Source organism: Panulirus ornatus, chromosome 23 (genome assembly GCF_036320965.1).
Source record: "Panulirus ornatus isolate Po-2019 chromosome 23, ASM3632096v1, whole genome shotgun sequence".
Classification (NCBI taxonomy): Eukaryota; Metazoa; Arthropoda; class Malacostraca; order Decapoda; family Palinuridae; genus Panulirus; species Panulirus ornatus.
In genome coordinates, this window is record NC_092246.1 from 23,190,392 (window position 1) to 23,216,045 (window position 25,654).

Below are 25,654 nucleotides of genomic sequence, written 5' to 3' on the forward strand. Positions count from 1 at the left end.
AAGTAGTTGGTGGCAGCGTTAGATATAAGTATTTATTAGAAACATTGGGTAGGAGACTGCAAATACTGCACTAGACTTGCCCTCTGCCAGTGGCCTGTTAGGGGTGAGACACGAAAGGCTAAGAAGCAGCAATGGAGTTCTTTAGTTATGAAGACTTGTTCTTGCCACCCTTTGAGGGAGGTCTTATTGGAACAGGCATTAGAGATATAGATAGATGAATAGATAATACATATACCAACACAAAGGTAGTTATATTGTTTTCTGTGTATTTTACCTTTAGTTTAACATGTAAATTTAGCAATTCACATAGGATTTTTTTTTCAAATTGTACATATGGTATTTCTTACAGATCCCTCAATTAAAGGGTTAAACGTCCAAGGCCTAGTACTCCCTAAAAATATCATAAATGTTATGGGTTAGCTTGTTTAAGAATTCAAGAGCTCAGAGGATGCACATCTAAGAGATGTAAATAATTACCTAGGCATTAGTTTTAAGGACCTTCAGGTCATAGCCTCAAATGATTTGGCTGCTCAGAGGAAGAGCAATGCTACTTGTTCCCAGGTCATAGCCTCAAATGATTTGGCTGCTCAGAGAAGAACAGTGCTGCTTAATCTGAGACAAAGCTGCAATGGTGAATATGAACCTCCAGAATCAGTGTAATGTTAATGTATGATGAGGTACACAGATTGGCAACAAACCATGTAGATTATTTATGTGGACAAAGGATTTGGAAATGGAAAAGCAGCAATCAGAATAATGTATAATGTTAAGTTTTAGGTGGTAAGCTTATGAAAAAAAACCCAATGTCAAGGGAATGGACAACCATTTGAGGAATAGGTCATTATGCTGAATTACACATAGTTGGATAGCTTAAAAAGAATTATTGATAATAAATAATCACAATTTTATTGCCAGATGATCTTTGTTCATTTAATTGTATAGTTTTTACCCTTATATTAAATAATAAAGCGATATGAGCTCAACAGTTCGAAGCTCACATTGTATATCAAGCAAACATTAAGTGGTTGAAATCTTTTAGTGCGTCTTGTGTAAGTGTTGTTTATGCCAACCGTACATCTCATCTGAGTTGTAAATGGTTGGTGATGAACATAAAAAAAAATACTTACTAATGGTTATGTAAATGGCTGTAATATATTGTGTAACACAATGATTTTTTTTTTAGAATGAATGTATGCTTATTATAGCTGTGTGTTCTGAAGAACCAGTAGTGGCAAATGCCACTATTGATTGGGTCAACACTACCTGGATTGTGGGTGATGTGGTCAATGCTACCTGCCTTCCTGGCTATCATGTGACACCGGGCACTGACACCCAGCTGGTTAACTGCACTGCAGATGGTTGGCAAAGTACACCATGTTACCAAGGTGAGATTGTGTGGAATTGATTAAGATTTTAGTAAATAGTGAAAAGCAATATTCAGTATATGAATATTTTTGTGATTCTGGATTGAGGTTAGTGAGGATATGATTGCTCAAAGGCCTTGCCATTGTTATTGTGGATACCACATAAATAGGAAAATGTCTCCTTTTATAGTGACCAATGGGGCATGGGCAAAATGTGCCCCAGTCAAAGCTACCTTGGGTGAAAGAAAAAAGTAAAAGGAAGTAGAAATTAATCAGGGCTCCATAGGTATTTGTAGACATGACACATAAAGAGAGAAAGGTTATATGAAGAGGGGAAGACAGAAGGTGATATCATAACAGCCTTTCCTTAAGTTTTTAACTTAACAGTGGAGGACTTGTGTATCTCTCATTGGGGTTTTGATTACTGAGGCTACATTCACCACAGCTGAAGCCACATTCAGCAGTACACTCGTCTGCATTAGCTGCAGTGAGTGGAAGAGGAACAAAAGCGACTGAGCATGTTTCACATTCAAGTCTGAAACAAGAAAAGTACATGTAAATGAATATCTTATATGTAGAATGTTCTTATTTGGTGGGATACCATTGGAGGATTATACTACAATATTCACACCATACGTATAATTAACCAAATTGTGCTACAGAGTTATGTATGCAAATGGAAATGTATGTTGAAGAATGTCATAGACAGCCATTCCTTAAGTTGCCAAACTTGACTTGTAAACCATCGGAAGCAACAGCCAAATACTCACCACAGGTCCAGACCTTGGGAATGGAGACACATACAGACAGCCTCATAGGAACAGTGGCCAAAATGATATCTATAGAACAGAGAGAGAGGAGCAACATCACAATGTACAGAAAGGGAAGGTTGAAGAGAGGTGATGCCAAGAGAATGAATGAGATGGAAGTCTTTTAATTCCACTCTAGTTAACAGAGAGGTTGACGTTGAATCACCCTAGATGTATCAGCAGTATTCCACTCTTGGATGAATAAAGCACCTATAGATTTAAAATAGCTACATATACATTACTCCTAGCTCTTGGGGAGCAGGCTTTGTAATGATGATTTTGTGGGGTTTTATGACCACATGTTTATTTTATTACAGGGCTGAATTGTGTTGTTTTGAAATTTAACTACAGACCAACCTTTCACAGTCTTCATACATATATAGAATACCACATTGTTGATGGTACTAACCAGAAGTTTTCAGGTTACATGCACCAACCAGTCTATGCCTTGAGTCTCTTCCACCCAAGCTTCTTGTAAATGATATGTGGGCATAATCCTGGTAGCAAAGCATCAAAAGATGGCCAGGATGGATGGTGTAACTGTTGCTTATTATTCCTATCTGAATATTTTTCCATATCAAAGGCTGCCTGCATATTGTGTTCAGGTCTTGCCCTTATCTGTATGGACCTTGAGATAGAACTTGACCATCAGTACCTAAATATTCAGTTTTAACTGAGGAACTAAGAAGATAAAACTTTTAAGAAAAGATTAACTGAATTAAGGTTTCTACATTATGTGGAGGGAGCTGTGGTTTTGGTGCATTACACATGACAGCTAGAGACTGAGTGTGAATGAATGTGGCCTTTGTTGTCTTTTCCTAGTGCTAACTCGCACACACGCAGGAGGAAGGGGGGTGCCATTCTATGTGTGATGGGGTGGTGACAGGATGGATGGGGGCAGCAAGTATGAATATGTATATGTGTATATATGTATATGTCTGTGTATGTATATGTATGTGTACATTGAAGAGTATAGGTATGTATATGTGTGTGTGTGGGCATGTGTATTTGGGTGGGTTGGGCCATTCTTTCATCTGTTTCCTTGTGCTACTTTGCTAATGCAGGAGACAGCGACAAAGTATAATTAAATAACCTCATATGGAATGTATGGTAGGTGATCTAGTAGGTATTCCTTTGATGATACAAATTACTGGGCTGTTATGTTCCTCATGACAATGATTAGTTTGACATATATATTCCATTATTTTCACCATTACTTTCATTCACTTAGAATTACAATAATGATGGATATTTTAGTGTACTAGATCAGCCCGGACATTTTACTGCATTAGACATGCCTTATATGTCCATAGATATCCTTGTTTTAAGAGGAGCATTCCTACAGCATGTCTAACACACACATCATACCAACATATTCTCCACTTAAGCTACTAATAAAAAAGAATTTTTATTTAATAGCATTGTATTTCTTTAAAGGTGGCTTTGTGTTGTAACTTGTGCTTAACACTTATGAGTTACTTTGTGAAAATGTTTTTTCTTCTAATCAAATAAAGCTACTATTGTTTGTCTTCCATAAAGCAGTCATTCTGTACATTGCCCTTATTATTTTTTTACAAACAAAAGAGCTATAGTATATTGAATTCTTGTGAAATTGAACTTTTTTATAAGTTCAGTTTGAAACAACTGTAAAGTAAGTATAGAGCATTGTTAACAGAAAGCTGATTTAACCTTCATGTTGGACATCCTCGCAGCATGTGTGGACCCCCCACCACCAGGAGTCAACATGATTATGGAAGTCATCACTAAGAATGCTGTTGGGGCAGTCCTCAACTTCACATGTGAAACTGGATTCTGGATTCCAACAAATCAGGTTTCACTAGCATTTTTGGTCATAATGATTGTAGCATGTCCTTTGTTCATGTTGCTGGTGTCTGCAAAGATATAATGCTTAATGTATGTATATAGAGTGAATTGGAACGATGTGGTATACTGGGGCAACAGGTTTTCCTATCGCTACCTTGCTGAAGCACAGGGTAGCGATGCTGTTTGTTGTGGGGTGGGTTACCGCCAGGAATGGATGAAGGCAAGTAAGTATGAATATTTACGTGTGTATTTATGCATATGTCTGTGTATATGTTGATATGTATATGTGTATATATGTACGAGTGGATGGGCCATTCTTCATCTGTTTCCTGGCACTACCTTGCTGATGCAAGAAAAGCGATTATGTATAATAAATAGGATAGGTGTTTGCTTTGAAGAATGTATGTGAGAAATACTTAGAAAAGCAAATGGATTTGTATGTAGCATTTATGGATCTGGAGAAGGCATATGATAGAGTTGATAGAGATGCTCTGTGGAAGGTACTAAGAATATATGGTGTGAGAGGCAAGTTGTTAGAAGCAGTGAAAAGTTTTTATCGAGGATGTAAGGCATGTGTACGCGTAGGAAGAGAGGAAAGTGATTGGTTCTCAGTGAATGTAGGTATGCGGCAGGGGTGTGTGATGTCTCCATGGTTGTTTAATTTGTTTATGGATGGGGTTGTTAGGGAGGTGAATGCAAGAGTTTTGGAAAGAGGGGCAGGTATGAAGTCTGTTGTGGATGAAAGAGCTTGGGAAGTGAGTCAGTTGTTGTTCGCTGATGATACAGCACTGGTGGCTGATTCATGTGAGAAACTGCAGAAGTTGGTGACTGAGTTTGGTAAAGTGTGTGAAAGAAGAAAGTTACGAGTAAATGTGAATAAGAGCAAGGTTATTAGGTACAGTAGGGTTGAGGGTCAAGTCAATTGGGAGGTAAGTTTGAATGGAGAAAAACTGGAGGAAGTAAAGTGTTTTAGATATCTGGGAGTGGATCTGGCAGCGGATGGAACCATGGAAGCGGAAGGCCTGGATGTGGAAAGGGAGCTGTGGTTTCGGGCATTATTACATGACAGCTAGAGACTGAGTGTGAACGAATGGGGCCTTTGTTGTCTTTTCCTAGCGCTACCTCGCACACATGAGGGGGGAGGGGGATGTTATTCCATGTGTGGCGAGGTGGCGATAGGAATAAATAAAGGCAGACAGTATGAATTATGTCCATGTGTATATATGTATATGTCTGTGTGTGTATATATATGTGTACATTGAGATGTATAGGTATGTATAATTGCGTGTGTGGACGTGTATGTATATACATGTGTATGGGGGTGGGTTGGGCCATTTCTTTCATCTGTTTCCTAGCGCTACCTCGCAAACGTGGGAGACAGCGACAAAGCAAAATAATAAAAAAAAAAGAATAGGATAGGGAAGAAAGAATACTTCCCACATATTCCCTGCGTGTCGTAAAAGGTGACTAAAAGGGGAGGGAGCAAGGTACTGGAAATCCTCCCCTCCTGTTTTTTTTTAAATTCTCCAAAAGGAACAAAGAAGGGGGCCAAGTGGGGATATTCCCTCAAAGGCTCAGTCATTTGTTCTTAACGCTACCTCACTAACATGGGAAATGGCGAATATATATGAAAAAAAATGTATATATATTTTATTTATTTATTTATATATTTTACTTTGTCGCTGTCTCCCGCATTAGCGAAGTAGCGCAAGGAAACAGACGAAAGAATGGCCCAACCTACCCATGTACACATGTATATACATACACGTCCACACACGCACATATACATACCTATACATCTCAACGTATACATATATATACACACACAGACATATATACACATGTACATAATTCATACTGTCTGCCCTTATTCATTCCCATTGCCACCCCGCCACACATGAAATGAAAAACCCCTCCCCCCCGCATGTGCGTGAGGTAGCACTAGGAAAGACAACAAAGGCCACATTCATTCACACTCAGTCTCTAGTTGTCATGTATAATGCACCAAAACCACAGCTCCCTCTCCACATCCAGGCCCCACAAAACTTTCCATGGTGTACCCCAGACGCTTCACATGCCCTGATTCAATCCATTGGCAGCACGTCGACCACGGTATACCACATCGATCCAATTCTCTCTATTCCTTGCCTGCCTTTCACACTCCTGCATGTTCAGGCCCCGATCACTCAAAATCTTTTTCACTCCATCTTTCCACCTCCAATTTGGTCTCCCACTTCTCCTCGTTCCCACCACCACTGACACATATATCCTCTTTGTCAATCTTTCCTTGTCAATCTAAATATATATATATATATATATATATATATATATATATATATATATATATATATTTTTTTTTATACTTTGTCGCTGTCTCCCGCGTTTGCAAGGTAGCGCAAGGAAACAGACGAAAGAAATGGCCCAACCCCCCCCATACACATGTATATACATACGTCCACACACGCAAATATACATACCTACACAGCTTTCCATGGTTTACCCCAGACGCTTCACATGCCTTGATTCAATCCACTGACAGCACGTCAACCCCGGTATACCACATCGCTCCAATTCACTCTATTCCTTGCCCTCCTTTCACCCTCCTGCATGTTCAGGCCCCGATCACACAAAATCTTTTTCACTCCATCTTTCCACCTCCAATTTGGTCTCCCTCTTCTCCTTGCTCCCTCCATCTCCGACACATATATCCTCTTGGTCAATCTCTCCTCACTCATCCTCTCCATGTGCCCAAACCACTTCAAAACACCCTCTTCTGCTCTCTCAACCACGCTCTTTTTATTTCCACACATCTCTCTTACCCTTACGTTACTCACTCGATCAAACCACCTCACACAACACATTGTCCTCAAACATCTCATTTACAGCACATCCATCCTCCTGCGCACAACTCTATCCATAGCCCACGCCTCGCAACCATACAACATTGTTGGAACCACTATTCCTTCAAACATACCCATTTTTGCTTTCCGAGATAATGTTCTCGACTTCCACACATTCTTCAAGGCCCCCAGAATTTTCGCCCCCTCCCCCACCCTATGATCCACTTCCGCTTCCATGGTTCCATCCGCTGCCAGATCCACTCCCAGACATCTAAAACACTTCACTTCCTCCAGTTTTTCTCCATTCAAACTCACCTCCCAATTGACTTGACCCTCAACCCTACTGTACCTAATAGCCTTGCTCTTATTCACATTTACTCTTAACTTTCTTCTTCCACACACTTTACCAAACTCAGTCACCAGCTTCTGCAGTTTCTCACATGAATCAGCCACCAGCGCTGTATCATCAGCGAACAACAACTGACTCACTTCCCAAGCTCTCTCATCCCCAACAGACTTCATACTTGCCCCTCTTTCCAAAACTCTTGCATTTACCTCCCTAACAACCCCATCCATAAACAAATTAAACAACCATGGAGACATCACACACCCCTGCCGCAAACCTACATTCACTGAGAACCAATCACTTTCCTCTCTTCCTACACGTACACATGCCTTACATCCTCGATAAAAACTTTTCACTGCTTCTAACAACTTTCCTCCCACACCATATATTCTTAATACCTTCCACAGAGCATCTCTATCAACTCTATCATATGCCTTCTCCAGATCCATAAATGCTACATACAAATCCATTTGCTTTTCTAAGTATTTCTCACATACATTCTTCAAAGCAAACACCTGATCCACACATCCTCTACCACTTCTGAAACCACACTGCTCTTCCCCAATCTGATGCTCTGTACATGCCTTCACCCTCTCAATCAATGCCCTCCCATATAATTTCCCAGGAATACTCAACAAACTTATACCTCTGTAATTTGAGCACTCACTCTTATCCCCTTTGCCTTTGTACAATGGCACTATGCACGCATTCCGCCAATCCTCAGGCACCTCACCATGAGTCATACATACATTAAATAACCTTACCAACCAGTCAACAATACAGTCACCCCCTTTTTTAATAAATTCCACTGCAATACCATCCAAACCTGCTGCCTTGCCAGCTTTCATCTTCCGCAAAGCTTTTACTACCTCTTCTCTGTTTACCAAATCATTTTCCCTAACCCTCTCACTTTGCACACCACCTCGACCAAAACACCCTATATCTGCCACTCTATCATCAAACACATTCAACAAACCTTCAAAATACTCACTCCATCTCCTTCTCACATCACCACTACTTGTTATCACCTCCCCACTTGCGCCCTTCACTGAAGTTCCCATTTGCTCCCTTGTCTTACGCACTTTATTTACCTCCTTCCAGAACATCTTTTTATTCTCCCTAAAATTTAATGATACTCTCTCACCCCAACTCTTATTTGCCCTTTTTTTCACCTCTTGCACCTTTCTCTTGACCTCCTGTCTCTTTCTTTTATACGTCTCCCACTCAACTGCATTTTTTCCCTGCAAAAACCGTCCAAATGCCTCTCTCTTTTCTTTCACTAATACTCTTACTTCTTCATCCCACCACTCACTACCCTTTCTAATCAACCCACCTCCCACTCTTATCATGCCACAAGCATCTTTTGCGCAATCCATCACTGATTCCCTAAATACATCCCATTCCTCCCCCACTCCCCTTACTTCCATTGTTCTCACCTTTTTCCATTCTGTACTCAGTCTCTCCTGGTACTTCGTCACACAGGTCTCCTTCCCAAGCTCACTTACTCTCACCACCCTCTTCACCCCAACATTCACTCTTATTTTCTGAAAACCCATACAAATCTTCACCTTAGCCTCCACAAGATAATGATCAGACATCCCTCCAGTTGCACCTCTCAGCACATTAACATCCAAAAGTCTCTCTTTCGCGCGCCTGTCAATTAACACGTAATCCAATAACGCTCTATGGCCATCTCTCCTACTTACATAAGTATACTTATGTATATCTCGCTTTTTAAACCAGGTATTCCCAATCATCAGTCCTTTTTCAGCACATAAATCTACAAGCTCTTCACCATTTCCATTTACAACACTGAACACCCCATGTATACCAATTATTCCCTCAACTGCCACATTACTCACCTTTGCATTCAAATCACCCATCACTATAACCCGGTCTCGTGCATCAAAACCACTAACACACTCATTCAGCTGCCCCCAAAACACTTGCCTCTCATGATCTTTCTTCTCATGCCCAGGTGCATATGCACCAATAATCACCCACCTCTCTCCATATATATCGAGGATGTAAGGCATGTGTGCGTGTAGGAAGAGAGGAAAGTGATTGGTTCTCCATGAATTTTGGTTTGCCGCAGGGGTGCGTGATGTCTCCATGGTTGTTTAACTTGTTTATGGATGAGGTTGTTTGGGAGGTGAATGCAAGAGTTTTGGAAAGAGGGGCAAATATGCAGTCTGTTGTGGATGAAAGAGCTTGGGAAGTGTCAGTTGTTGTTTGCTGATGATACAGCACTGGTGGCTGATTCGGGTGAGACACTGCAGAAGCTGGTTACTGAGTTTGGTAAAGTGTGTGGAAGAAGAAAGTTAAGAGTAAATGTGAATAAGAGCAAGGTTATTAGGTACAGTAGGGTTGAGGGTCAAGTCAAGTGGGAGGTGAGTTTGAATGGAGAAAAACTGGAGGAAGTGAAGTGTTTTAGATATCTGGGAGTGGATCTGGCAGCGGATGGAACCATGGAAGCGGAAGTGGATCATAGGGTGGGGGAGGGGACGAAAATTCTGGGGGCCTTGAAGAATGTGTGGAAGTCGAGAACATTATCTCGGAAAGCAAAAATGGGTATGTTTGAAGGAATAGTGGTTCCAACAATGTTGTATGGTTGCGAGGCGTGGGCTATGGATAGAGTTGTGCGCAGGAGGATGGAGGTGCTGGAAATGAGATGTTTGAGGACAAATGTGTGGTGTGAGGTGGTTTGATCGAGTGAGTAACGTAAGGGTAAGAGAGATGTGTGGAAATAAAAAGAGCGTGGTTGAGAGAGCAGAAGAGGGTGTTTTGAAGTGGTTTGGTCATATGGAGAGAATGAGTGAGGAAAGATTGACCAAGAGGATATATGCGTCGGAGGTGGAGGGAACGAGGAGAAGAGGGAGACCAAATTGGAGGTGGAAGGATGGAGTGAAAAAGATTTTGTGGGATCGGGGCCTGAACATGCAGGAGGGTGAAAGGAGGGCAAGGAATAGAGTGAATTGGAGCGATGTGGTATACCAGGGTTGACGTGCTGTCAGTGGATTGAATCAGGGCATGTGAAGCGTCTGGGGTAAACCATGGAAAGCTGTGTAGGTATGTATATTTGCGTGTGTGGACGTATGTATATACATGTGTGGGGGGGGGGTTGGGCCATTTCTTTCGTCTGTTTCCTTGCGCTACCTCACAAACGCGGGAGACAGCGACAAAGTATAATAAAAAAAATAAATATATATATATATATATATATATATATATATTTCCATGGTTTACCCAAGATGCTTCACATGCCCTGGTTCAGTCCAGACAGCACATCGACCCCAGTATACTACATCATTCCAATTTGCTCTATTCCGTGCACGCCTCTCACCCTCCAGTATGTTCAGGCCTCAGTTGTTCAAAATCTTTTTCACTCCATCTTTCCTCCTCCAATTTGGTCTCCGTATGCATGATTGCCAATTCCCACGTTGAAAAGGTAGAGCCAGGAACCAATCTCTAGGGGAGGATGAAGAGCTGGGTTGAGTGTAGACCAACCTGTTGCAACGAGAATTTGTACCAGTGCCTTTGGCTCTGGATGGCCTATGAATGCGTCATGGTCAGCAGTGCTAACTGCTACACCTTGGAGGTCTATCTTTTATAATCTGCTTTTTGTTATTAGTGCATTTTCATGGTAGGGAGGCAGTAATGATATATAGATGGCACTCACAAATTTATGTGTAATTCTCAGCCTAGAAGTGGGAATCACTTTAATTCATTGAACTACTTAGCCATACCATTGATACAGGATCTGTTCAACACCTTCCTAAAATGTGGGTCTCAACCTAGAAAATCTTCAAAAACCCAAAATGGTAATTTGACTGGGGATTTCTGATGTATACTTAAGAATAGGTTTATGTGATATAAGGATTTGGTTGTATACATGAAACTGTGAATCATGATAATGCCATGCATTAGCATCAATAAACTTCCTTGTTAATGCATGGAGAAAAAAATCTCATATTAGGTGTATATGGTTCCATTTCCATATCTTTTTATTACTTCAGATGAACCCTGTTGTAACAAATGTCAGCAGTGTTGTGTGTAGCAGCGAACAGACCTGGGTACCCACAATGTCACTGGAATGCATTAAAAGTAAGTTCATTGCTGATAAAAATATTTTGTTTCCAATATATTTGTATTTTTCCTTCTGTATGTGCTTGTCAGAGATGCCTTTCATGTGCAATATGGCAAGTTAGTCTCATGGGTTATATTTTGAAACAATTCCTGAATTAGAGCTCATTTCACAGAGGTGGCAGAAAAAAAAATGAAAATTTACTTGACTTGAAAGTTGTTTTGGAAGAAAACTGAGTTCAAAGTCTCTAAAGATTGAGAAACTGTAATGAAGTGACAAAAGATAATTTGCCTTTGTACCATGCATACCTAATTTGCCTTCTTAGAACCCAGAGTTTTCCTTTCACTTGGAAACATGCCTTGCTGTGGCCTATTCTCAAGAAAGAAAATCACTCACTCTATCCCCTCTATTGCTCTTACTTCTGCTATCTCCAAAGTCTTTGAAAATCTTCTTCACTCTCACTTTCTCAGACACTGACAATCCTTATCACTTTGTTCTAATCTCCAATACGGATTTTGCAGAGCTAGGTCTGCTGCTTTATTTTATCTCCTTTGTCACTTACCTTTAGTCACACTGTCAGGGATTTTGGTGAAGCATTTGTCATAACCCATGACATCTCCAAAACATTTGACAGGTTGTGGCATAAATCTTTGCTTTTTGAACTCCTTTCCTTTAGTTTTTAAGCTTCTCTTTGTTCCCTAATGCACAGTCTCCTGTCTGGCTATTTCATTGTAATAGCCATTGATGGATCAACTTTCCCATCTTATCCTGTTGTAAGTGGTGTTCTGTCTTATTGCCTACCCTCTTTTTCTGTCTAAATAATCCCTTCTAACCATATTCATACACAATGATGCCACTTTACACACTTCAGCTCTTTATCCCTCCCTTTTATTTGATACGCATTTCAGTTTCATGCTGAATAAATTTCTCTTTCAATTTGGACAAGTGCAGCACCTCCAAATAGGGAAGCAATTACTTATTTTCGTTTGATTATGCCAAAATGTAAGTACTCTTTGTATCTCTACTTAAGAATCATTGATTCCCTCTGTTCATTTTCAGAACACCTCAGTTCATTTCTGTAATAACATGTAGGGTAGAACCATATCCTCCACTGTTCTGGAATCCCGACTTACTCAACATCACAAAGACTGCTTCCCAAAAGCTGGGAGTCTTGTATAGGTGCCATTGTTCATTTTCTTGTTAGCAGCTGTTTATAGGTACAGGGGTTTCATTTGCCAAGAGTGTAGTTCTTCCTCCACCTTACTTTCAACAAGAGCAGAATTAAAAATCTTTCATCTCATTAATTCTCCTGATATCACCTCTGCCATTATCATTTAGTTCACTGTTATTGTGAGTTGTATGCATGTGGCCCCACCCCCAGGGCCTTTGACTCAAGATATGTTTCTGATTGCTGCTTCCCATGGGTTGTGTGTGGAGACAGACCACTCAAGGCTTGATTGTTATGATACCTCCTTTTTTCTTTCCTTTTACCCATAACTTTTATACATTTAAGAAGCCGGTCTACAAATATCAACAGAGGCCTAATTCATTTTTGCTTTCCTTTTCTTTTACTTTATTCCTTTCACCCAAGAGGGCCTTTGATTGAGACATGTTTTTCTTGTGCCATGTCTGTCATTGCAAAAAAAAACGAAAAAAAAAAACAAAGGTATATGGGAGAAATTTTATTCAGAGGGTTAAGATAACAACAAATGAAGAAAAATGGAGTTTTATGAAAAGCACGAGAAGATGCAAATCAAAATTCTGTGTGAAGGTATAACAGAAAAGTAGGTAGCTGAACAAAGTCGTAAGATGTTCATAGAAAAGGTACATGTTTAAGTGGATGTATCAATCTTTTTATATCTCTGATGCCTATTCTCAATAGGATCTCCCTCAAGGGGGTAGACGGGAATGCGTTACGGGCACTACTAAAATTCTGTGGTGTAGGAGAAAAGTTGCTGGAATCAACAAAATTTTAAAAAATTTAGTAAACTGTGAGAAAGGCAACAACATATTGCTTGAATACAATACAACATTACATCATAACAGATCATCACAAATTCCAGTGATAAGAAAAAACAATACATTGCACAAAGTAACAGAAACAAGAAAATCAGGATAAAACAGGCCTCAAAAACACAAAAGGATCAGCTGTTGTCCCCCTTCCTCTATATGTATATTAGATGCAAATGTTTTATATATGTCACCAGTATGATCAGTAGTAGGAAACCTTAGTTCTAATGCTCTATAAAGACTAAACTTGGCATGATAGTCCTTTGTGACCTTTCAGCAGTAGGTGAAAGTATATATAAGTTCCTTGTTCACTTAATGGAAAAATAGATTATCCTTATCAGCCCCAGAAAAGCTTGTTATTGATGTGTACCCCTTTATCTAGAGAACCTTTAAGTAGTCAGACCAGTACATCTTTTGTCCTTAAACATTGCAGATGGTCAAATTGTTCTAAATTCTTTTACTCTTAGAATTCTGAGTTTTTTATTTCAATCCAGAAACTACAAGCAAGACATCTTTCTGTATTATGTAAACATTTATGACATTTTCAAGTCACTCCAGAGATTGGATAAAATTCTTTAATGCTTATAAGTGCTTAATCCATGATCCTGAAAATCATAGTCAAATAATTTAGGGAAGAATCTAGCATATCTAATGTTGAATTATCATGTACAATATATCCTGACATTTCTTCAAATGCTCCATCAACCAATCTAAAAAAAAAATTCTATCAAGAGATTTTTTAAGACCATTATTTTTCTGTCATTGAAGTTTATGTGGGCAGTAACCCTTATTAGGTCTGTATATGTTTTATTAGTCTATGAAGAGCCCAAGTAAAGGGGTGCCACACTACCTACAATTAACCATGTTGTTAAACAAATTCCTCTGATTTTCATAGCTTTTTCCATAACATAAAATAGGTTATTGATTCCTGAGAGTTTCCTGTAATGCTTGCTTTTAGGTACTGAGCAAAAAGGATAGGAAAAGACATTGTTTTAATATAGGAATTTGGCAAGGTGATGAAACTTCTATTAACATCAGTGGCTAATTACTGTTGTGCAGCTATTATGTATGGTGATACCACTTAATTTGAATATTGGGAACATTTTCTTTGCAGTAGTTTGTCTTGCAAAGTTCTTATTGGGTGCTCAGAACAAGTGTCCTTTATTTACCTTGTTTTGGTTAAAAAATCTGGTAGAGGTCAAAACCAGTTTCCTACAATCATTTTGATATTCAATGGCTTTACACTCCACAGTGTGCACAGAAAACCCAGTACAACTCCCAGAATATGCAAGCTCAACATGGGACAACTTTACCAGGACAGTTGGAACAGTGGTAAGATTCCTGGATCACATATCTGCTCAGTCTGTCTGTCATCCTGTTTTGTTTTGTGTCCATCTGTTTTGCTATATCCTCTGTTGATCCATATCTTGGTACTCTTGAATTTTTCCATCTGTTTATCTTTGTTTATCCATTAACTGTGTCTTTCTATTTTATGTTTTTAATGCATCTTTTAATTTTTTTTAATATTTTATTAATTGTAATTCAAACATCATTGAGGGAATCTTGGATTTTTAAGATGAAGGAGGCTTTCACTTAAGCATGGAAGAAATGTTTTGCAAGGATTGTTCTTTTTAACAGAGACCTCTTTTTTGTATTAGTTTCCATAAGACAGAAAGTACTGAGTTTCATTTCCAAGACTTGGTGTAGATATGAATTTTTTTCTGTCATTGTTTGCTATTTCCCACATTAGCGAGGTAGCACCAGGAACAGACAAAGAAAGGCCACATTCGCTCACATTTATTCTCTACTGTTATGTGTAGTGCACTGAAACCATAACTCCTAATCCACAACCAGGCCCCAGAGATGTGTCCATGATTTCTCTGGCTGCTTCATGTGCCCTGGTTCAATCTGTTGATAGCATGTTGCTCCAGTTCACGCTAACCCATGTTCAGGCCCTGATTACTCAGATTTTTTTCACCTCATCCCCCCATCTCCAATTTGGTCTCCCTTTTCTCCTTGTCCTGTCCACTTATGATACATATATCCTCTTTCTCAATCTCTCCTCACTCATTCTCTCTATGAGCCCACACCATTTCAGGGCACCTTTTTCAGCTCTCTCACCCACATACTTTTATTACCACACCTCTCCCCTACCCTTTTATTATCTGCTTGATCAAACCATCTCACAACACATATTGTTCTTCAGCATTTGATTTTGAACACATCCTTACTCCATACATCTTCATTTATAGCCCATGCCTTGCATCCACAAGTTGCTGGGACTACTGAGCCTTCAAACATACCCATTTTCACCTTCCCAGATCTTTCTCTATAGCATTCCTCACCCACCCTATGACTCACTTCACTTCCATTCGCTGCCATGTCTACTCCCAGGGATCTAAAACACTCCACTTCCAGATTTTCTCCTTTTAGACTCATACCCCTACTAACCTGTCTCTTTGACTACCCAATAACTCTGCTTTTATTCACATTTACTGTCATCTTCCTCCTCTCGCATTTTCCCAGACTCGGACACCAACTTCTGCATTTTCTAACTTGAATCTGCCAAGGGTGGTCTTATCACCAAACACCTGCTGACTTCCTTCTCAGGCCCCTTTTTCTCCTACAGTCTGCATACTTGCCTTTCTTTCACTAAGACCTTGCATTTACTCTCTCACCACCCCATCCATAAAAAATTATACATCCATGGTGACATCACGCACGGCTACTGCAGACTTACTTTTACCTACGACCACTTTCCTCTATATCTACTCACACACAGACCTTACACTTTTTATAAAAACTTCTTACTGGTTTTAGAAGCTCTCCTTCCAAACCTTTTATTCATGATATTAATACAGTGTATATTTTTTGGATTGATACATATATATATTTCTTATACTTAATTGCTGTTTCTTGCATCAGCGAGGTAGCGCCAGGAAACAGACGAAGAATGGCCCATCCACTCATATACACATATATATATACATAAATGGCCTTATACATATATACACATGTACATATTCATACTTGCCTTTGTCCATTCTTGTGGTTACCCCGCTACACAGGAAATAGCGTCACTACCCGCCACTTCAGCGAGGTAGTGCCAGGAAATCAGACAAAATAGGCCACATTTGTTCTCACTCAGTCTCTAGATGTCATATGTAATACACCAAAACCACAGCTCCCCTGTCCACATTCAGGCCCCACAGACCTTTCCATGGTTTACCCTAGATGCTTCACGTGCCCTGGTTCAGTCCATTGACAGCACATTGACCCCAGTATACCACATTGTTCCAATTCACTCTCTCTCTCTATATATAGCACCAAGAAACAGACGAAGAATGGCCGGTCCACTAACATACTCACATGTATGAAAGGGTAAGAGAGATGTGTGGTAATAAAAAGAGTGTGGTTGAAAGAGTAAAGAGGGTGTATTGAAATGGTTTGGTCACATGGAAAGAATGAGTGAGGAAAGATTGACAAAGAGGATATATGTGTCAGAGGTGGAGGGAACGAGGAGAAGTGGGAGACCCAAATGGAGGTGGAAGGAATGGAGTAAAAAAGACTGAGTGATCGGGGTCTGAACATGCAGGAGGGTGAAATGCTTTCAAGGAATAGTGTGAATTGGAACGATATGGTATTCTGGGGTCGACATGCTGTCAGTGGATTGAACTAGGGCATGTGAAGTGTCTGGGGTAAAACATGGAAAGTTTTGTGGGGCCTGGATGTGGAAAGGGAGCTGTAATTTCGGTGCATTATACATAACAGCTAGAGACTGAGTGTGAACGAATGTGGCCTTTGTTGTCTTTTCCTAGCACTACCTCGCACGCGTGCGGGGGAAGCGGGGGTGTCATTTCATGTGTGACGGGGTGGCGACGGGAATGAATAAAGGCAGCAAGTATGAATTATGTACATGTGTATATATGTATATGTCTGTGTATGTATATATATGTATATGTTGAAATGTATAGGTGTGTATATGTGCATGTGTGGACATGTATGTATATACATGTGTATTTGGGTGGACTGGGCCATTCTTTTGTCTGTTTCCTCGTGCTGCCTCGCTAATGGGGGTGACAGCGACAAAGTATAATAATAAAAAAAAATAATAATAATAATAAAAAATATATATGTACATAATTGCCCATATGAAGGCAGTAGCAGTGTGGGGAACTTGGCTTGGGTTCAAATCCAGCCAGCTGCATTCCTCACACTTCCATTGACTGACTTCAGTGCTTCCTTTGCATCGACTTTTTAAGCATAAGCTACTTTGTATCCACCTCTTTCACATGAAAACCTTCTTGGTTCTCATCAGGCTTCTTCATGAAAATGACCTCATGATGGAAAAGCAAAACATTAAAAACACACAGTCAATTAAAAGATTTATATTTTAGCTCTTTAATGAAGCTTGTAAAAAATAGATATATACTGTTCAGTATTTATTTTTAATTGAGTTTATCTAACATACATCATCAGTAAGAAATGAATGATGCAGATCATTTATTCATTGCTTGTCTTTGTGTCAATAGGTGGAGGTTTCTTGTGCAGAAAACATGTTATTTGCAAACTTTAGTCAGACTTTACGTGTGACTTGTAGAGAAGATGGGACCTGGACCAATTTAGATGCCAGCATTCTAATGTGCAAAGCAGGTGAGTGTGATTGTGTATTTGATATATATCTTTTGAGTATCATTTAAGCTTTGATACATATAATGCTACTACATCTCTTAACCTGATCCATCTGACCTTTATTATTTTCATCATTATTTTTTCAACTGAGTTGCACATTCATGTTGCAAATTGGTCTATGTTGGCATCATGACCCTAGTGATATTTATTTATGGTTAGCATATCCCTTTATAATCTTTCCTCTGATGTGGGCAGTTTAAGAGCACTTCTTTTCTGAAAATAATCTTCAAATATTATTGTCATACATCATTGGACCATCTGTAACAGCATTTTTGTCATTCTTCATTCAGGGAGACCAAGCTCGTGATATAAACTCTTTGTTGACTTTATGTCCTGAATATCATATACAGCATCTTACTGTCCATGTGATTAACCTCAAAACCTTTTGATGTGATTTTTCAAGTCTGGACAGACATATATTTACTCTGATGACTCTTTTTAAGGTTGATTCTTGATTTTCAAAGTACTATTTTTTCAATGGTCATCTTTAATTAACAGTTACAGATATTTGCTCATTTCAGGTCTTATAAACCATTTTTTGCATCAAATACTTACACCCTCATAGAATGACAGTCCACCCTCTTGTAGAATGGCAGTTGGTTTATCATATTGAAATGAACTTTCACTGGTTTCGTTTGTTTTTGGGTAGAGGATATAGTACGATCAGAATTATCTGAGAAAAACCAAAATACATCAGTGTGGTTAAAAAAAAAAGATGAAAAAGCCCTTATTATGGTTAGGCCTGCAAAATTAAATGAAAAGGATAAAAAAATGTTTAAAGCAGATAAGGTGAGAAAAATGTAAAGCAAAGTGTAGAAGGATAGGCACATGGTGCATTTAAGGAAGATATATCAACTGTAGCTGTTGAGGCTTAGTTTTAATGAGACAAAGCAAGACATTTCTTACTAGGGGGGAATATAATCGTCACATCAACACTTCATAGTCAGATTGATAGTCATTATACTGTATGAGAAAAGACTTAAGAATAATCATATTAATAGAAGGATTTTGCTTCCAGAATTATAGCAGTTATGTTCATTTTTGTTTTGTCAGGAACTTATATGCCACCATCTGTGCCCTTGGATCAGAACACTAGCACTATTTTGGAGGGGCCACATCCACCTTACTCTGAAGGGTCATCTATGAACTATTCCTGTCAGCCTGGTACAATCAGTCTTACAGGTGTTTCCTTCATCACACTATACTTCACTGCTGCTGGCTGGTCTGAGTTTGATCCAGGTTTTGAGTGTGTTCCAGGTATGAATACCTAATCTTTAATTTTCCATATAAGCGTGATGTTCATGTATTTGTATGCAAACGAGGTTGTGGATATTAAAATTCGGTTGCATCTGTATTATCTTAAAAATATTTCTTTCAGAGTACATATCTTCTTGAATATCTGTCTTTTTATTGACTGTGATCATAACATTCACTGTACTTTCCTGTAGGAACAATGGACTCCCCACCATTGAATTTAGCCAATTCTGCTACTTTGGTTGGTCCTGGGCCACCATATGAAGAGGGAGCCACCTTAAACTACACTTGTAAACCAGGACTTTTCATCTCTACGGGAGCCACCTACATTACCATCACTTACACTGCAGGGAAATGGATACCATCACCTCATCCGGCTTGCCAAAAAGGTTAGTACAAATATATAATATATGAATATACTGATGAAATTCACAGACAATAAAAATTCTCTTGGAAGGAAGTGAAGTGTGTGAGAACAGAACAGTGATTGACAGTGAGAGCAGATGGGTTAGTGGCAACTGGCAAAGAAGTGAAAAAGATGGAGTGAGTATTTTGAAGGACTGCTGAATGTGTTGGAGGATCCATTGGCAGATGTGTGTTTGGGATGAGGCATCATAGTAAGACTTATGGTGAATGGTATAGTAAAGAGGAAGCAGTGAGACTCTAGCAGAAGATGAAATGTAACAAAGTGGTAGGAACAAATGGGATTGCAATCAAGTTTCTCAGATAGGGTTGATAGGCAATTCACTGTTTATAAGATTTAAAATGATGTGCCTGAGGACTTGCATAAAGGCAAGATGGATAAATTACAGATGTACAAGTCTGTTAAGTGTAACTAGTAAGATATATGGCAGAGTGGTGACTAAGAGGGTGGTTGCAAGCACAGAACATCTGTGGGTTTGGGGTCATGGGAGGTGAATTAGGTGTTGTTTGCAGGTGGCAGAGAAACTTTAGGTGCTGGTGACAGAGTTTGGGAGAGCATATGAAAGAAGATAATGAAATGCAGTAAGGGTAAGGGACAGGATAATTTGAGTGTAAGGTTTAATGGGGAGAACTTTGATGAAGTGGAGTGCTAACTGGAAGTGGATAAGGCAACAGGGAACCGTGGGAGCTGAAATGAGTCACTAAGGGAGAGAGTGGGGGATAAGGTCTTGGGTGCATTAGGGAAGGTATGGAAGTACCTATCAGTTGGATAAGTTTGAAGGTATATTATTCCAGATATTGTTGTATGATGGTCAGTCTTGGGTCCTGAATACCAGAGAAAGGAAGAGGGTGAACATGTTAGAAATGAAATGGCTGAGGACAATGTGTGGTGTGAAGTGATCTGATTAAGTAAGAAAATGTGTAAGACAGATTTGTCATAGTATGTCCAGTCTGACTAAAAGAGTTTGATTATGGTATGCTGATATCTTTTTAGTCTATTCTAAGGTACTGTATTATTGATACAATGTTTACCTCTATACTCTATACTATCATGATAATTCATGTGTTCCAAATCCTTGATGGTGCTTGTGATATTCTTCTGAAAGCTGTCTTATTTATTAACATTTGTTTGACTGCTGACCAGAAAATAGTTATATTCAGTTTTGCATATATATTGCAATGGAATTTATTAAAAAGGTGGTGTCCGTGTTGTTGATTGGTTGGTAAGGATATTCAGTGTATGTATGGATCATGGTGAAGTGCCTGACAATTGGCAGAATGCATGCATAGTGCCATTGTACAAAGGCAAAGGAGGCAAATGTGAGTGTTCAAACTACAGAGGCATAAGTTTGTTGAGTATTTGTGGGAAATTATATGGGAGGGTACTGATTGAGAGGGTAAAGGCATGTTCAGAGCATCAGATTGGGGAAGAGCAGTGTGGTTTCAGAAGTGGTAGAGAATGTGTGGGTCAGGTGTTTGCTTTGAAGAATGTGTGTGAGAAATATTTAGAAGAACAGATGGATTTGTATATAGCATTTATGGATCTGGAGATGCTTTGTAGAAGGGTTTAAGAGTATTTGGTTTGGGAGGTAAGTTGCTAGAAGCAGTGAAAAGGTTTTACCAAGGATGTAAGGCATGTGTACGAGAAGAAAGAGGAGAGTGATGTGGTTCCCAGTGAATGTCGGTATGTGGCAGGGGTGTGTGATGTCTCCATGGTTGTTTAATTTGTTTTTGGATGGCATGGTTAGGGAGGTAAATGCAAGAGTTTTGGAGAGGGGCGAGTATGCAGTCTATTGTGGATGAGAGGGCCTGGGAAGCGAGTCAGTTGTTGTTCGCTGATGATACAGCTCTGGTGGCTGATTTGTGTAATGAACCACAGAGGTTGGTGACTGAGTTTGGAAAAATGTGTGAAAGGAGAAAGTTGAAAGTAAGTGTGAATGAGAGCAAGGTTATTAGGTTCACTAGGGTTGAGGGACAAATTAATTGGGATGTAAGTTTGAAAAGAGAAAAACTGGAGGAAATGAAGTGTTTTTAGATACCTGGGAGTGGATTTAGCAGTGAATGGAATCATGGAAGCGGAAGTGAATCACACGGTGGGGGAGGGGGCGAAGGTTCTGTAAGTGATGAAGAATGTGTGGGAGGAGAGAATTTTATCTTGGAGAGCAAAAATGGGTACGTTTGAAGGAATAGTAGTTCCTACAATGTTATATGGTTGCGAGGCATGAGCCATAGATAGGGTTGTATGGAGGAGGGTGGATATGTTGAATTGGTTTGGACATGTGGAGAGAATGAGTGAGGAAAGATTGACAAAGGATATACATGTCAGAGGTGGAGGGAACAAGGAGAAGCAGGAGACCAGACTGGAGGTGGAAGAATGAAGTAAAAAAGATTTTGAGTGATCAAGCCTGAACATACAGGAGAGTGAAAGGTGTGCAAGGAATAGAGTGAATTGGAATGATGTGGTATACCAGGGTCAACATGCTGTCAGTGGACTGAACCAGGGCATGTGAAGCATCTATGGTAAACCATGGAAAGGTGTGTGGGGCCTGGATGTAGATAGGGTGCTGTGGTTTCATTGCATTAAACATGACAGTGAGAGACTGAGTGTGACTGAATGTGGCCTTTATGTCTGTATTCCTGGCGCTACCTCACTGAAGCAGGGGATAGCTATGCTGTTTTCCTGTGGGGTGGGGTAGCAACAGGAATGGATGAAGGCAAGCATGAATATGTACATGTGTATGTATGTAATGTCTACATAGATGCATGTTAATATGTATATGTGTGTATGTGGGCATTTATGTGTGTATATATATATATATATATATATATATATATTTTTTTTTTTTTTTTTTTTTTTTTTTTTATACTTTGTCGCTGTCTCCCGCGTCTGCGAGGTAGCGCAAGGAAACAGACGAAAGAAATGGCCCAACCCCCCCCCCCATACACATGTACATACACATGTCCACACACGTGTATACATACCTACACAGCTTTCCATGGTCCACCCCAGACGCCTCACATGCCTTGATTCACTCCACTGACAGCACGTCAACCCCTGTATACCACATCGCTCCAATTCACTCTATTCCTTGCCCTCCTTACACCCTCCTGCATGTTCAGGCCCCGATCACACAAAATCTTTTTCACTCCATCTTTCCACCTCCAATTTGGTCTCCCTCTTCTCCTCGTTCCCTCCACCTCCGACACATATATCCTCTTGGTCAATCTTTCCTCACTCATTCTCTCCATGTGCCCAAACCATTTCAAAACACCCTCTTCTGCTCTCTCAACCACGCTCTTTTTATTTCCACACATCTCTCTTACCCTTACGTTACTTACTCGATCAAACCACCTCACACCACACATTGTCCTCAAACATCTCATTTCCAGCACATCCATCCTCCTGCGCACAACTCTATCCATAGCCCACGCCTCGCAACCATACAACATTGTTGGAACCACTATTCCTTCAAACATACCCATTTTTGCTTTCCGAGATAATGTTCTCGACTTCCACACATTTTTCAAGGCTCCCAAAATTTTCGCCCCCTCCCCCACCCTATGATCCACTTCCGCTTCCATGGTTCCATCCGCTGACAGATCCACTCCCAGATATCTAAAACACTTCACTTCCTCCAGTTTTTCTCCATTCAAACTTACCTCCCAATTGACTTGACCCTCAACCCTACTGTACCTAATAACCTTGCTCTTATTCACATTTACTCTTAACTTTCTTCTTCCACACACTTTACCAAACTCAGTCACCAGCTTCTGCAGTTTCTCACATGAATCAGCCACCAGCGCTGTATCATCAGCGAACAACAACTGACTCACTTCCCAGGCTCTCTCATCCCCAACAGACTTCATACTTGCCCCTCTTTCCAGGACTCTTGCATTCACCTCCCTAACAACCCCATCCATAAACAAATTAAACAACCATGGAGACATCACACACCCCTGCCGCAAACCTACATTCACTGAGAACCAATCACTTTCCTCTCTTCCTACACGTACACATATATATATATATATATGTGTGTATATGAGTGGATGGGCCATTTTCGTGTTTCCTGGCGCTACCTTCGCTGACGCAGGAAACAGCGATTATGTATAATGAATAAATATAATATAGATATATTTTATTTTATCTATTATACTTTGTAGCGAGGTAGCACAAGGAAACAGATGAAAGAATGGCCCTACCCACCCACATACACATGTATATACATAAATGCATTATTACTCTTAGCTTTATGTTTCTTGTGAAAGCTAATATTACAGCTCAGTCATTTGAATTTATAGTATCACCATTGACCTCTTCAATTCAGATTCTTATTCACCTCCTATTTCTTTGATGTGTTCATCACTCTGTGTCTTCCCTTGTTGGACCTCTGTAGGGAGTCACAGATATTCTGTGAATAGTTCCATGTCTTATTTGCTTAAATGGACTGAAAGGCATATGAAAATGTCAAGATAAACTATGGAGTAATTTATGGGGCTTGGCTTTGGTTTCAGTCCATTCTGCATAACAGCTAAAGAGTGCATGTCTGTAGGTGATGCCATTGTTTGTTTATTCCTAAAGCTACCTCGCTAAGTTGGTAAAGGCCGTTAGATATAAAGAATATAAATTTCAGTTTTTATTCCATATAAAACTACTCTTCTTGCCTTAGCGAGGTGCTGGTGGAGGAACATTTGAACAATGTCCTCATTCACACATATTCACTCTTTAGCTGAAACCAAAGCCCATCATCCAAAAGCAAGCACCAAAGACTATTCCAAGGATTACCTTCAGATGCCCTGATTAAGCCAATTGACTATACATTATCCCCTGTATACCTCATTGAACCAAGTCAGTATATCACATACATGCTACTCACCTGCTTGAATGTCTTTGCCCAATAACTTTATGCCAACTACTGTCCCAGACACACCACATGCTCCACTAAACTTTTGGCCTGTTACCTTTACATGAGACATACTTACCTGTCAGCCCTTTTATTCTGTTGTCTTTCTCTAGGTCCATTTCCCCACTTGCTCTTTCAAGCATTTGATGCAATTATTAATTTAAAATTCTTTGATGTTTTATTAATAACCCTGAATTCTGTTTGCAGTCAACTGTCTTTTTATACCTTTCATCATTTTTCAAAGTTCCAACACCTTTCTTCACATAACCATCTAATTAACTGCATGACCTCGGCACCACTCATTCCATTCCTATCGTATGTTTCACAACCACTTAACTTTGCCATGCACACATTTAACAAATTTAAGCTTCTGAGCTTATTTACTGCTTTCACCATTTTGTGAGACGACATTTCTTGTCAAATGGCAACTTTAAACACTATATGTGCAAAGATATATTGTATAAATTTTTTAATTTCTTTTTCTACCAAAAGAGGTAAGGAATTTCCAGTTGTTATAATAGTGTGTTTTGTGATAACATTGTTGCATTGTTATATCCAGCTGATAGGTAATCATTTAGTCATATAATTGACACTGTGGTTCTTGGTGTGTGAAAGTGCAAGTGAATACATTTTTATGTAACATCAATATAGACATTTTTGTTGTTGCTCTTTACGACCGTAAAATAGCTATTTTGTAATTCGTAAAATCATGCTTATCACTTATTAGTAAATATTTACTTTTTAAACATTAGATGTATAAGGTTTGGAAAAAGTAATACATAGTATAAATTTGCTTTATAAATGTTTTTGCAATTTTACCTATTAATTTATCCTGTAATTTATGAATTATGTTAAAAAATTAAGTGTTATGTTCAAAATAAAATCTTTTGTTAACTGACCACTATCAACAAAATTGCGACAAAACTGTGTTAATCTCCAGTAAATGTAAAAAAGAAAAAAAATGTATTGAAAGGGATAACTATGGATAATCTTTCTTAATTCCTTAATAAAAAAAAGAGTTGCCTAATAAGAAAAACAAAACAAGGATTTTTCCTTGCACTTAATTGGGGGTGTTAGAACAGGTGTGGGTGTTACCAGAATGAC

General features: G+C 39.4%; 1 protein-coding gene across 1 annotated transcript in view; it reads left to right on the top strand.

Moving 5' to 3' along the window:
• Positions 1 to 19,617, top strand: part of LOC139756959 (complement factor H-like) — a 37,642-nt gene extending 18,025 nt beyond the window's left edge. The window contains exons 7-13 of the mRNA XM_071676904.1: positions 1,206 to 1,385; positions 3,886 to 4,004; positions 11,200 to 11,287; positions 14,530 to 14,609; positions 17,810 to 17,930; positions 19,023 to 19,226; positions 19,418 to 19,617. Coding sequence (XP_071533005.1) covers positions 1,206 to 1,385; positions 3,886 to 4,004; positions 11,200 to 11,287; positions 14,530 to 14,609; positions 17,810 to 17,930; positions 19,023 to 19,226; positions 19,418 to 19,617 — 992 coding nt within the window. The remainder of the gene's footprint in view (positions 1 to 1,205; positions 1,386 to 3,885; positions 4,005 to 11,199; positions 11,288 to 14,529; positions 14,610 to 17,809; positions 17,931 to 19,022; positions 19,227 to 19,417) is intronic.
• The last annotated feature ends 6,037 nt before the right edge of the window (positions 19,618 to 25,654 follow it).